This window comes from Hylobates moloch, unplaced genomic scaffold (assembly GCF_009828535.3).
Source record: "Hylobates moloch isolate HMO894 unplaced genomic scaffold, HMol_V3 SCAFFOLD_1, whole genome shotgun sequence".
NCBI lineage: Eukaryota > Metazoa > Chordata > Mammalia > Primates > Hylobatidae > Hylobates > Hylobates moloch.
The window spans coordinates 133,877,739-133,890,178 of record NW_026652276.1 but is presented as its reverse complement, the minus strand read 5'-3'; the positions used below and the strand labels follow the sequence as shown (position 1 = coordinate 133,890,178).

The following is a 12,440-nucleotide window of genomic DNA, read 5'->3' as shown; positions in this document are numbered from 1 at the left end:
TGAATTCAGCATTTTGCATTACTGAACAGACAGCATGACGTAACAGAAAGAAGTGAGGGAGCAGGTGGCAGTGTCTTAACCGTGTCCCTGCTGTCAGGCCTGAGGCCTCTTTCATTGTTGTTAAGGGCAGTGCAATGTATACAAAGTTTCAGTTAGGCAAGATGAATAAGTTCTGGAGATCTGCTATACAACATTGTGTTAATACTATATTGTACACTTACAAATCTGTTAAGAGGACAGATCATATGTTACTTATTCTGATCACAATAAGAAGTCAAATATATATGTTATATATATGCTATAGAAGTTTTTATAAAATATAACTATAATTTTATAATTTATAAAATATAAATTGATATATATGTAAGTTTTAGAGGCAGACAGACATAGAATGGGAAATCCAGCTTCATCATGTAGTAAATGCGGAATGTGGATAAGTAACTTAACTTTCTCTAAATTTAAATTTCATAACTTGTATGGTGAGGCTAACAAAACCCACAAAAAAACTTTAGTGGGAATAAATCAGATAATGTGCATGACGTGATTCAACTCAACAAGTACAGTACTTCCTTTTCTCTACAGAATATATGTATATGTATATATTTACCAAAAATAAGGCAAGAGATTTCATATTTGAAATTCTAGCTATTTAAACATTTCAATCAACATGATTAAAATATCAACTTATAACACAAGGGTCTTTAAAATATTGTGAAGTCATAAATAGTATACAATTATATATTGTTTTGATGAGTATATTTCCTTGTTCCTCTACAACCTCTTCTATTTCTTAAAAATTGCTTTCTAGAAAACAAACCTCTCCATGGTTGAAAAAGAAGCACAGTACTGTAATAAGACCTCCTAGTTGAGTCCCACTGTAAAAAAAAAAAAAAAAAAAAAAGAGTATACAATCAAAATTCATGTAAAATACAGTGAGTTTTTCACAAAATTACCTCAGAATTTAAAATCAGTTTTCTATATTCAAAACATAATAGTACTAAACCATACCCATGTGGTTGATGTTTAAATCCTGAATGTACAATTCTAAAAAGTGTACATATAAATTAATCTCAATTTTATAATTTATTATAGCTAAAATACTTTCTAAATAAAATACATAAGGTGTGAATATAATTTTTTTTTTTTTGAGACGGGGTCTTGCCCTGTTACCCAGGCTGGAGTGCAGTGGCGAAATCTCGGCTCACAGCAACCTCTGCCTCCTGGGTTCCAACAATTCTCCTGCCTCAGGCTCCTGAGTAGCTGGGATTACAGGTGCGTGCTGCCACGCCTGCCTAATTTTTTTACTTTTAGCAGAGACGGGGTTTCACCATGTTGGCTAAGCTAGTCTCGAACTCCTGACCTCATGATCCACCCCCACCTTGGCCTCCCAAAGTGCTGAGATTACAGGCGTGAGCCACTGCGCCCAGCCACATAAAATCATTTTTAAGAAACAGGCTAGCACTTTAGAGTCTAAATCACATCCTTTGAATATGCTGAATAAAAGCAAATTTTTATCTTTTGAAATTGGATTTAAGGGACTGAGAGATGAAGACAAGATTCTAACAGTTTCATGTAGCATTAACTTAGAACTGTCTAAACTACTGCAAATATTCTTTACTTGAGTCTCAGAGAAGCAATAATGCAGAATACAAAAATCAGATGAAAGATAAAAACCATTTCTTTTGTTGTTGTTGTTTTGTTTTGTTTTGTTTTGTTTTGAGACACAGTCTCGCTCTGTCACCCAGGCTGGAGTGCAGTGGTGCGATCTCGGCTCACTGCAGCCTCCACCTCCCTGGTTCAAGCCGATTCTTCTGCCTCAGCCTCCCGAGTAGCTGGGATTACAGGCACATGCCACTACACCTGGCTGATTTTTGTATTTTTAGTAGAGACAGTGTTTCACCATGTTGGCCAGAGTGGTCTCAAACTCCTGAGTTCAAGTGATCCAGCCACCTCAGCCTCCCAAAGTGCTGGGATTACAGGTGTGAGCCACCACACCTGGCCCAAAACCCAAAAACCATTTCTTAAATTGACTTTTTGTGACCATGTCTGTGTATGAGAATGCAGATGATCAATCCCACATCTGTGTAGTGTTTCTATGCTTCCATTTATCTTCCATACACCACTTCCCTAGTCTAACACATTCTAAGTCTAACACATTCTAAGCACCATGAGGACAGGGACAGGTTCTTTATCTGTCTTGTTCATTACTATATCCCCAGCTTCACAGTTGGAAGATTAATAAATATTGGTTGAATTAATGAAGAAAGAAAGGAAGAAAACAGCAGAGGAAAGTTAATGGGAAATTATTTACCATTTAATAAAGTTTCACACAGAAAATCCAAAGGATGAACTTCAAAGAGGAAGAAACTGAAAGAAAGAAGGTGTGAGCAGCAAGGACCAATTGTACATGGAGGAACTGGGGACATGTGGATAAATCAAAGTAAGATGAGTTGGCGGGGGTGGAGCCAAGATGACCGAATAGGAACAGCTCCAGTCTACAGCTCCCAGCATGAGCGAAGCAGAAGATGGGTGATACCTGCACTTCCAACTGAGGTACCAGGTTCATCTCACTGGGGAGTGTCGGAAAGTGGGTGCAGGACAGTGGGTGCAGCGCACCAAGCATGAGCCGAAGCAGAGCAAGGCATTGCCTCACCCGGGAAGCACAAGGGGTCAGGGAATTCCCTTTCCTAGTCAAAGAAAGGGGTGACAGATAGCACCTGGAAAATCAGGTCACTCCCACCCTAACACTGCGCTTTTCCAGTGGTCTTAGCAAATGGTACACCAGGAGATTATATCCCATGCCTGGCTTGGAGGGTCCTATGCCCACAGAGCCTCCCTCATTGCTAGCACAGCAGTCTGAGATCAAACTGCAAGGTGGCAGTGAGGCTGGGGGAGGGGCGCCCACCATTGCCCAGGCTTGAGTAGGTAAACAAAGCAGCCCAGAAGCTCAAACTGGGTGGAGCCCACTGCAGCTCAAGGAGGCCTGCCTGCCCCTGTAGACTCCACCTTTGGGGGCAGGGAATTGCCAAACAAAAGGCAGCAGAATCCTCTGCAGACTTAAATATCCCTGTCTGACAGCTTTGAAGAGAGTTGTGGATCTCCCAGCATGCAGCTGGAGATCTGAGAACGGACAGACTGCATCCTCAAGTGGGTCCCTGACCTCCGAGTAGCATAATTGGGAGGCACCCCCCAGTAGGAGCAGACTGACACCTCACACAGCTGGGTACTCCTCTGAGACAAAACTTCCAGAGGAATGATCAGGCAGCAACATTTGCTGTTCGCCAATATCCGCTGTTCTGCAGCCTCTGCTGCTGATACCCAGGCAAACAGGGTCTGGAGTGGACCTCCAGCAAACTCCAACAGACCTGCAGCTGAGGGTCCTGACTGTTAGAAGGAAAACTAACAAACAGAAAGGACATCGACACCAAAACTCCATCTGTATGTCACCATCATCAAAGACCAAAGGTAGATAAAACCACAAAGATGGGGAAAAAACAGAGCAGAAAAACGGGCTGGAAACTCTAAACATCAGAGTGCCTCTCCTCCTCCAAAGGAACACAGCTCCTTACCAGCAATGGAACAAAGCTGGATGGAGAATGACTTTGATGAGTTGAGAGAAGAAGGCTTCAGACAATCGAACTACTCTGAGCTAAAGGAGGAAGTTTGAATCCATGGCAAAGAAGTTAAAAACCTTGAAAAAAAATTAGACAAATGGCTAACTAGAATAACCAATGCAGAGAAGTCCTTAAAGAACCTGATGGAGCTGAAAACCAAGGGACGAGAACTATGTGACAAATGCACAAGCCTCAGTAGCCAATTCGATCAACTGGAAGAAAGGGTACCAGTGATGGAAGATCAAATGAATGAAATGAAACGAGAAGAGAAGTTTAGAGAAAAAAGAATAAAAAGAAACGAACAAAGCCTCCAAGAAATATGGGACTATGTGAAAAGACCAAATCTACATCTAATTGGTGTACCTGAAAGTGACGGGGAGAATGGAACCAAGTTGGAAAACACTCTGCAGGATATTATCCAGGAGAACTTGCCCAGTCTAGCAAGGCAGGCCAACATTCAAATTCAGAAAATACAGAGAACGCCACAAAGATACTCCTCGAGAACAGCAACTCCAAGACACATAATTGTCAGATTCACCAAAGTGGAAATGAAGGAAAAATTGTTAAGGGCAGCCAGAGAGAAATGTCGGGTTACCCACAAAGGGAAGCCCATCAGACTGACAGCTGATCTCTCGGCAGAAACTCTACAAGCCAGAAGAGAGTGGGGGCCAATATTCAACATTCTTAAAGAAAAGAATTTTCAACCCAGAATTTCATATCCAGCCAAACTAAGCTTCATAAGTGAAGGAGAAATAAAATCCGTTACAGACAAGCAAATGCTGAGTGATTTTGTCACCACCAGGCCTGCCCTAAAAGAGCTCCTGAAGGAAGCACTAAACATGGAAAGGAATAACCAGTACCAGCCACTACAAAAACATGCCAAATTGTAAAGACCATCAAGGGTAGGAAGAAACTGCATCAACTAACGAGCAAAATAATCAGCTATCATCATAATGACAGGATCAAATTCACACATAAAAATATTATCCTTAAATGTAAATGGGTTAAATGCTCCAATTAAAAGACACAGACTGGCAAATTGGATAAGGAGTCAAGACCCATCAGTGTGCTGTATTCAGGAAACCCATCTCACGTGCAGAGACACACATAGATCAAAAGAGACAAAGAAGGCCATTACATAATGGTAAAGGGATCCACTCAACAAGAAGAGCTAACTATCCTAAATATATATGCACCCAATACAGGAGCACCCAGATTCATAAAGAAAGTCCTTAGAGACCTACAAAGAGACTTAGACTCCCACACAATAATAATGGGAGATTTTAACACCCCACTGTCAACATTAGACAGATCAACGAGACAGAAAGTTAACAAGGATATCCAGGAATTGAACTCAGCTCTACACCAAGCAGACCTAATAGACATCTACAGAACTCTCCATCCCAAATCAACAGAATGTACATTCTTCTCAGCACCACACCATACTTATTCCAAAATTGACCATGTAGTTGGAGGTAAAGCACTCCTCAGCAAATGTAAAAGAACAGAAATTATAACAAACTGTCTCTCAGACCACAGTGCAATCAAACTAGAACTCAGGATTAAGAAACTCACTCAAAACCGCTCAACTACAAGGAAACTGAATAACCTGCTCCTGAATGACTACTGGGTACATAATGAAATGAAGGCAGAAATAAAGATGTTCTTTGAAACCAACAAGAACAAAGACACAACATACCAGAATCCCTGGGACACATTCAAAGCAGCGTGTAGAGGGAAATTTATAGCACTAAATGCCTACAAGAGAAAGCAGGAAAAATCTAAAATTGACACCCTAACATCACAATTAAAAGAACTAGAGAAGCAAGAGCAAACACATTCAAAAGCTAGCAGAAGGCAAGGAATAACTAAGATCAGAGCAGAACTGAAGGAGATAGAGATACAAAATACCCTTCAAAAAATCAATGAATCCAGGAGCTGGTTTTTTGGAAAGAGCAACAAAATTGATAGACTGCTAGCAAGACTAATTAAGAAGAAAAGGGAGAAGAATCAAATAGATGCAATAAAAAATGATAAAGGGGATATCACCACCAATCCCACAGAAATACAAACTACCATGAGAGAATACTATAAACACCTCTATGCAAATAAACTAGAAAATCTAGAAGAAATGGATAAATTCCTTGACACATACACCCTCCCAAAACTAAACCAGGAAGAAGTGGAATCTCTGAATAGACCAATAAAAGGCTCTGAAATTGAGGCAACAATTAATAACTTACCAACCAAAAAAAGTCCAGGACCAGACAAATTCACAGCCAAATTCTACCAGAGGTACAAGGAGGAGCTGGACACCATTCCTTCTGAAACTATTCCAATCAATAGAAAAAGAGGGAATCCTCCCTAACTCATTTTATGAGGCCAGCATCATCGTGATACCAAAGCCTGGCAGAGACGCAACCAAAAAAGAGAATTTTAGACCAATATCCCTGATCAACATTGATGCAAAAATCCTCAATAAAATACTGGCAAACTGAATCCAGCAGCACATCAAAAAGCTTATACACCATGATCAAGTGGGCTTCATCCCTGGGATGCAAGGCTGGTTCAACATACGCAAGTCAATAAACATAATCCAGCATATAAACAGAACCAATACAAAAACTACATGATTATCTCAATAGATGCAGAAAAGGCCTTTGACAAAATTCAACAATCCTTCATGCTAAAAACTCTCAATAAATCTCAAAATAAGAACAGCTATCTGTGACAGATCCACAGCCAATATCATACTGAATGGGCAAAAACTGGGAGCATTCCCTTTGAAAACTGGCACAAGACAGGGATGCCCTCTCTCACCACTCCTATTCAACACAGTGTTGGAAGTTCTGGCCAGGGCAATTAGGCAGGAGAAGGTAATAAAAGGTTTTCAATTAGGAAAAGAGGAAGTCAAATTGTCCCTGTTTGCAGATGACATGATTGTATATCTAGAAAACCCCACTGTCTCAGCCCAAAATGTCCTTAAGCTAATAGGCAACTTCAGCAAAGTCTCAGGATACAAAATCAATGTGCAAAAATCACAAGCATTCTTATACACCAATCATAGACAAACAGAGAGCCAAATAATGAGTGAACTCCCATTCACTTTAAAGTTCATATGGAACCAAAAAAGAGCCCGCATTGCCAAGACAATCCGAAGCAAAAAGAACGAAGCTGGAGACATCACGATACCTGACTTCAAACTATACTACAAGGCTACAGTAACCAAAACAGCATGGTACTGGTACCAAAACTGAGATATAGACCAATGGAACAGAACAGAGCCCTCAGACTTAATACCACCTATCTACAACCATCTGATCTTTGACAAACCTTACAAAAACAAGCAATGGGGAAACAATTCCCTATTTAATAAATGGTGCTGGGATAACTGGCTAGCCATATGTAGAAAGCTGAAACTGAATCCCTTCTTTACACCTTTTACAAAAATTAATTCAAGATGGATTAAAAACTTAAATGTTAAACCTAAAACCATAAAAACCCTAGCAGAAAACCTAGGCAATACCATTCAGGACATAGGCACGGGCAAGGACTTCATGTCTAAAACACCAAAAGCAATGGCAACAAAAGCCAAAATTGACAAATGGGATCTAATTAAACTAAAGAGCTTCTGCACAGCAAAAGAAACTACCATCAGAGTGAACAAGCAACCTACAGACTGGGAGAAAATTTTTACAATCTACACATCTCACAAAGGGCTAATATCCAGAATCTACAAAGAACTCAAACAAATTTACAAGAAAAAAACAAACAACCCCATCAAAAAGTGGGCAAAGGCCATGAACAGACACTTCTCAAAAGAAGACATTTATGCAGCCAACAGACACATGAAAAAATGTTCATCATCACTGGCCATCAGAGAAATGCAAATCAAAACCACAATGAGATACCATCTCACATCAGTTAGAATGGCGATCATTAAAAAGTCAGGAAACAACAGATGCTGGAGAGGATGTGGAGAAATAGGAACACTTTTACACTGTTGGTGGGACTGTAAACTAGTTCAACCACTGTGGAAGACAGTGTGACAATTCCTCAAGGATCTAGAACTAGAAATACCATTTGACCCAGCCATCCCATTACTCGGTATATACCCAAAGAATTATAAATCATGCTGCTATAAAGACACATGCACACATATGTTTATTGTGGCACTATTCACAATAGCAAAGACTTGAAACCAACCCAAATGTCCATCAATGATAGACTGGATTAATAAAATGTGGCACATATACACCATGGAATACTATGCAGCCATAAAAAGGATAAGTTGATGTCCTTTATAGGGACATGGATGAAGCTGGAAACCATCACTCTGAGCAAACTGTCCCAAGGACAGAAAACCAAACACTGCATGTTCTCACTCATAGGTGGGAATTGAACAATGAGAACACTTGGACACAGTTTGGGGAACATCACACATGGGTGCCTATCGTGGGGTGGGGGGAGGGAGGAGGGATAGCATTAGGAGATATACCTAATGTAAATGATGAGTTATTGGGTGCAGCACACCAACATGGCACATGTATACATATGTAACAAACCTGCACGTTGTGCACATGTACCCTAGAACTTAAAGTATAATAATGAAAAAAAAAAAGATACGAGAGGATGTTTTGAAGAAGAGCATTCCAAGATTCCTTGTTTGATTGGAAGAAGGGGAAAGATATCAATGTATTTTATACTTGAACAAATATCTGCATGTTAACATTTTATGGTTAGCCACCAAAAGAATAGAAGTAGAATATCTACCTTCCCAGTTAGTGTCACTGGGGAGGGTAGCCATGGTAATAAATACAAAAGTTTTCCCCAGATTTCTATTTCTTTTGTTCCTCAAATGCCAGTTTCCAATCTCCTCACAGTTTTGATGACACCTCTAGAGTCAATATTGGTTGAATCTGCATATCTTTCTTAAAGACTAGATAGAGCCTAATAGTGTATTTTATATTCCAGGACTATATAACCAATTTAGAGAGACTAGTACCTCTTCGGTAGCCCTCCTAATGAAATATACTGATTTTTAAAAGTTTTAGTCATTGTTGTGTAACATTTTCCACATGAAAAAACAAAAAGGATAAGAAAAAACAAACTATTTTCAAAAACAGAACTTATTTATTTATTTATTTATTTATTTTTAGTTTTGAGACTGAGTCTCGCTCTGTTGTCCAGGCTGGAGTGCAGTGGTGCGATGTCGGCTCACTGCAAGCTCCACCTCCCAGGTTCACGCCATTCTCCTGCCTCAGCCTCTTGAGTAGCTGGGACTACAGGCACCCACCACCACGCCCGGCTAATTTTTTTTTTTTTTTGTATTTTTTTGTATATTTAGTAGAGACAGGGTTTCACCTTGTTAGCCAGGATGGTCTCCATCTCCTAACCTCATGATCCACCGGCCTCGGCCTCCCAAGTTGCTGGGATTACAGGAGTGAGCCACTGCTCCCAGCCCAAAAACAGAACTTTTTAAAAAAAATAGAACATTTTTAAACCTGCCCGAACAATCTCAAAGCAATCCTTTTCCCTCAAAATACTTTAATGAGCTTATATTTTTTCTATATGGCATATAGAAAAGTGCACAACATTTCTAGCTCATAGAATTATTGTAAAGGGAACGTCCATGTAGTCACCATATAATTAACTGAAATAGAGAAATTATTATACTGAATCTCCACTTGCCAGCCTCCAAGATAAGAATCAGCTACTGACCTGATTTTTGAGATTATCAACATAAACATTTCTATATACATATCAACAATGATTTACTTTAATCTGTTTTTAAACAACATACAAATGGAAGTAAGGAGTATTTTTTTAAATTTTGTACCTGGATTCATTCATTCAAAATTATATTTGTAAGATTCAACCATGTTGTGTGTAACTGTATAGTTCATTCATTCTCATTATTGTATACTGTTCCACCATTTTAATAAACCAAAATGTATTCATTTCTCTGTTAATGGATATTTGGGTTGTTTCCAGTTTGAAGGTATTGCAAATAATGCTACTATATTATTGTATGTACTTCCTAGTACACATGTGCAAGACTTTTTTGGGAATATATACTTTAAATTAGAATTACTGAGTTACAAGGTATCTATATTTTGAACATTATCAGATAATGTACACTGTTTACCAAAATAGTTGTACCAATTTTTATGTCCACCTGTGGTGGATGAAAACTCCTTTATCAATATATTAGATGTGAGTTGGTATTTCTCTGTGGTTTGAATTTGTGTTTTCTTTACGACTAATGATGGTGGTCAACTTTACATATGTTTATTGACCATTTGGTGTTCTTCTGGGAAATATCTGTTCATAAACAATTTGTCCACTTTTCTATCAGGTTGTCTTTCTTCTTTATCTTCCCACTCTAATATAAACTTCACAAGGACAGAGATTTCTGTCCTGTATTCCACGCACCTAGAACAGTGCTCCTGGTCACAACAGTCTTTCAATAAATATTTATCAAATTAATGAATGAAATTTCTGGATAGTAGGTGGGGTATATACTTTGTAAATATCTTCACTCACTTTGAGGTTTATTTTTTATCCTACAGTTCTTTTGAGGAACTGAAGTTCTTTTCATCAAATTTATCAGTTTTTCTTCATGACTGGATTTTTGTATGTTGTTTATGAAGTCATTTCTTATTCCAAGTGACTTTTTCTATATTATATGCTGAACACTTTATAAATTTGTCTTTCATATTTGGGTGTTTAATCCAACTTGGATTTATTACTTATATAGCTCCAATTTCTCCTTGTTCCATATGATCTCCCAATTATTCCAGCACTATTTATTAAAATGCCTGTCCTTACCCACCAATCTGCAATACCCATTCTTCCATATATCAAATGCCTTTAAATGTACATTTCTGCTCCTGGGCTCTACTCTATTGCAGTTATCTATTTGTCTATTGCTGTGCCAATATCATAGTGTCTTTTTACACTAGCTTTATAATACAGCAACAATTGATAGTGCAAATCCTCCTTTTTCAAGAATACCTTGACTGTATTTGGTCCTTTGCATTTCTGAATAACTTTTAAATCAGCTCATCAAAGTCAACAAAAAAATAAGTTGGAATTTTGACTGGTAGAGCATTGAATCTATAAATCTTTTTAATATCAAGTCTTCGATCAATGAATGTGGAATATCTCTCCACTTAGATTTTCCCAGACATATCTCAGGAATGTTTTAATCATTTTCCCATAGCTGTCATATGTATCTTTTGTTGGATTTATTCTGAGGAATGCCATGCTTTTAATGCTATTTAAACAGCATCCTTTCAAAATTTCATTTTGTATTTGATGCTAAAGTACAAAATTTATAATTTTGAATTTTAATATTAATGCTTACATCTAGTAACATTGTAAATTTTCTTATTATTGCAAATACTGTATCCATAAACTTAAAATTTTTCTAGATACACAATGTAATCTACTTTTAAGAACACTTATTATTTCTTTTTTTTTCAAGTTTTCCAATCCTTATACTTATTACTACTTTTCTTTTTATGTGCTGTGCTGGATAGTATCCCTGGCACAATACTGACTATGTCACTAGTTTTCATTGATTCTATGCTAGTCTTTTTTATGCTGAAAACTTCCTAAAACAAAGAGTGTGTATATTTACTAATCTCTATATTGACATTAGCCCTGTGAAAACTCAATAAATATTTGTTGAAAGAGTAAAGCTATCAATTAATTTTAATTTTAATTTTAAATGTTTTGCATGACAAGAATAACATTGTAAAGAAATCTGATGATTCAGCTAGGAATATGCTCCACTGAAAGAAACAGAAAACCTAACAAAAGTGGCTTACACAATATGGATGTTGTTTATTATATCATTCAACAAGAAAATGAAAGATAAGTATCTGTTGGCATTGGTTCAGCAGCAGAAGGATGGTAGGCCAGATATATCTGCTATTTTTATGACCTTTCCCTTATGGTCACAAGATGACTGCTGCAGTTCTGGGCATGACATCCTAGTGTAATAAAAGCAGGAAGAAACAGAGAAGGGGCAGCTAAGTCTGTCCTTTTGTGAGAAAGGCAGATACTTTACTAGATGTAACCAAAACTGACTTCACCTTAGTTTTCACTGGCAAAAACTAGCTGATATGGCTATCTCAGGGAGCAATTAAGTACGGGAGCAAAACACATGACCGTTGAAATTAATTTCAACTTATCACCTGAGACCAGTCTCACTGCTGCTTCATCGTGGTACTCTTATCAAGATAGACATGCTAGCAGATGTAAGTGCCTGCCACATGTGATTCACAGTTTTTCCTACTGCTTTCTTAATTTCATCCTTAGAGAATACAATTAGAAATAAGCTGCTATTACTGCTAACCAAAGATCTCCTCCAATGTTTTATTAATTTTACACATGAACTAGGAGATATTCCATTAAAGCCTTTGTTAGGAAATCTGTTTAAACAACAGAATAAAATGGATGACTCTGAGATAGAATTTTAGTGACATCTCCAGTTTCTGGTTACATGATATTGGTTAAGCTTCTGAAAAATCAAATAAATCCACAAACTTTCCTGATATGAATCTAATCTCGTTAATTTTCCTTTTCATTCAATCAACAAATATCAGCCAGTCTGTATAAGCCCACTGAAAGGTCTCTTAATTCAGTAGTAGTCTTACCTCAGGTATGCTCCATACATGAAGAACAATCCCATCATTAGTCCATTTAAAATAAAGATTACACCAACATAAAAGCAAGCAGGGTCTCCCAATCCTTTGAAAAGATACAGATAATCAGTGTTTAATGAATATATGACTCGAAAGCAATTGGGCATAATTA

The 12,440-nt window shown here is 37.8% G+C and overlaps 1 protein-coding gene across 1 annotated transcript in view; it reads right to left on the bottom strand.

Annotated features, from left to right (window-relative positions):
- LOC116810676 (probable C-mannosyltransferase DPY19L2) overlaps window positions 1–12,440 on the bottom strand; it is a 136,373-nt gene that overhangs the window by 110,602 nt on the left and 13,331 nt on the right. The window contains 2 exon segments of the mRNA XM_058439576.1: window positions 818–875; window positions 12,281–12,374. Of these exon segments, the coding sequence (XP_058295559.1) occupies window positions 818–875; window positions 12,281–12,374 (152 nt within the window).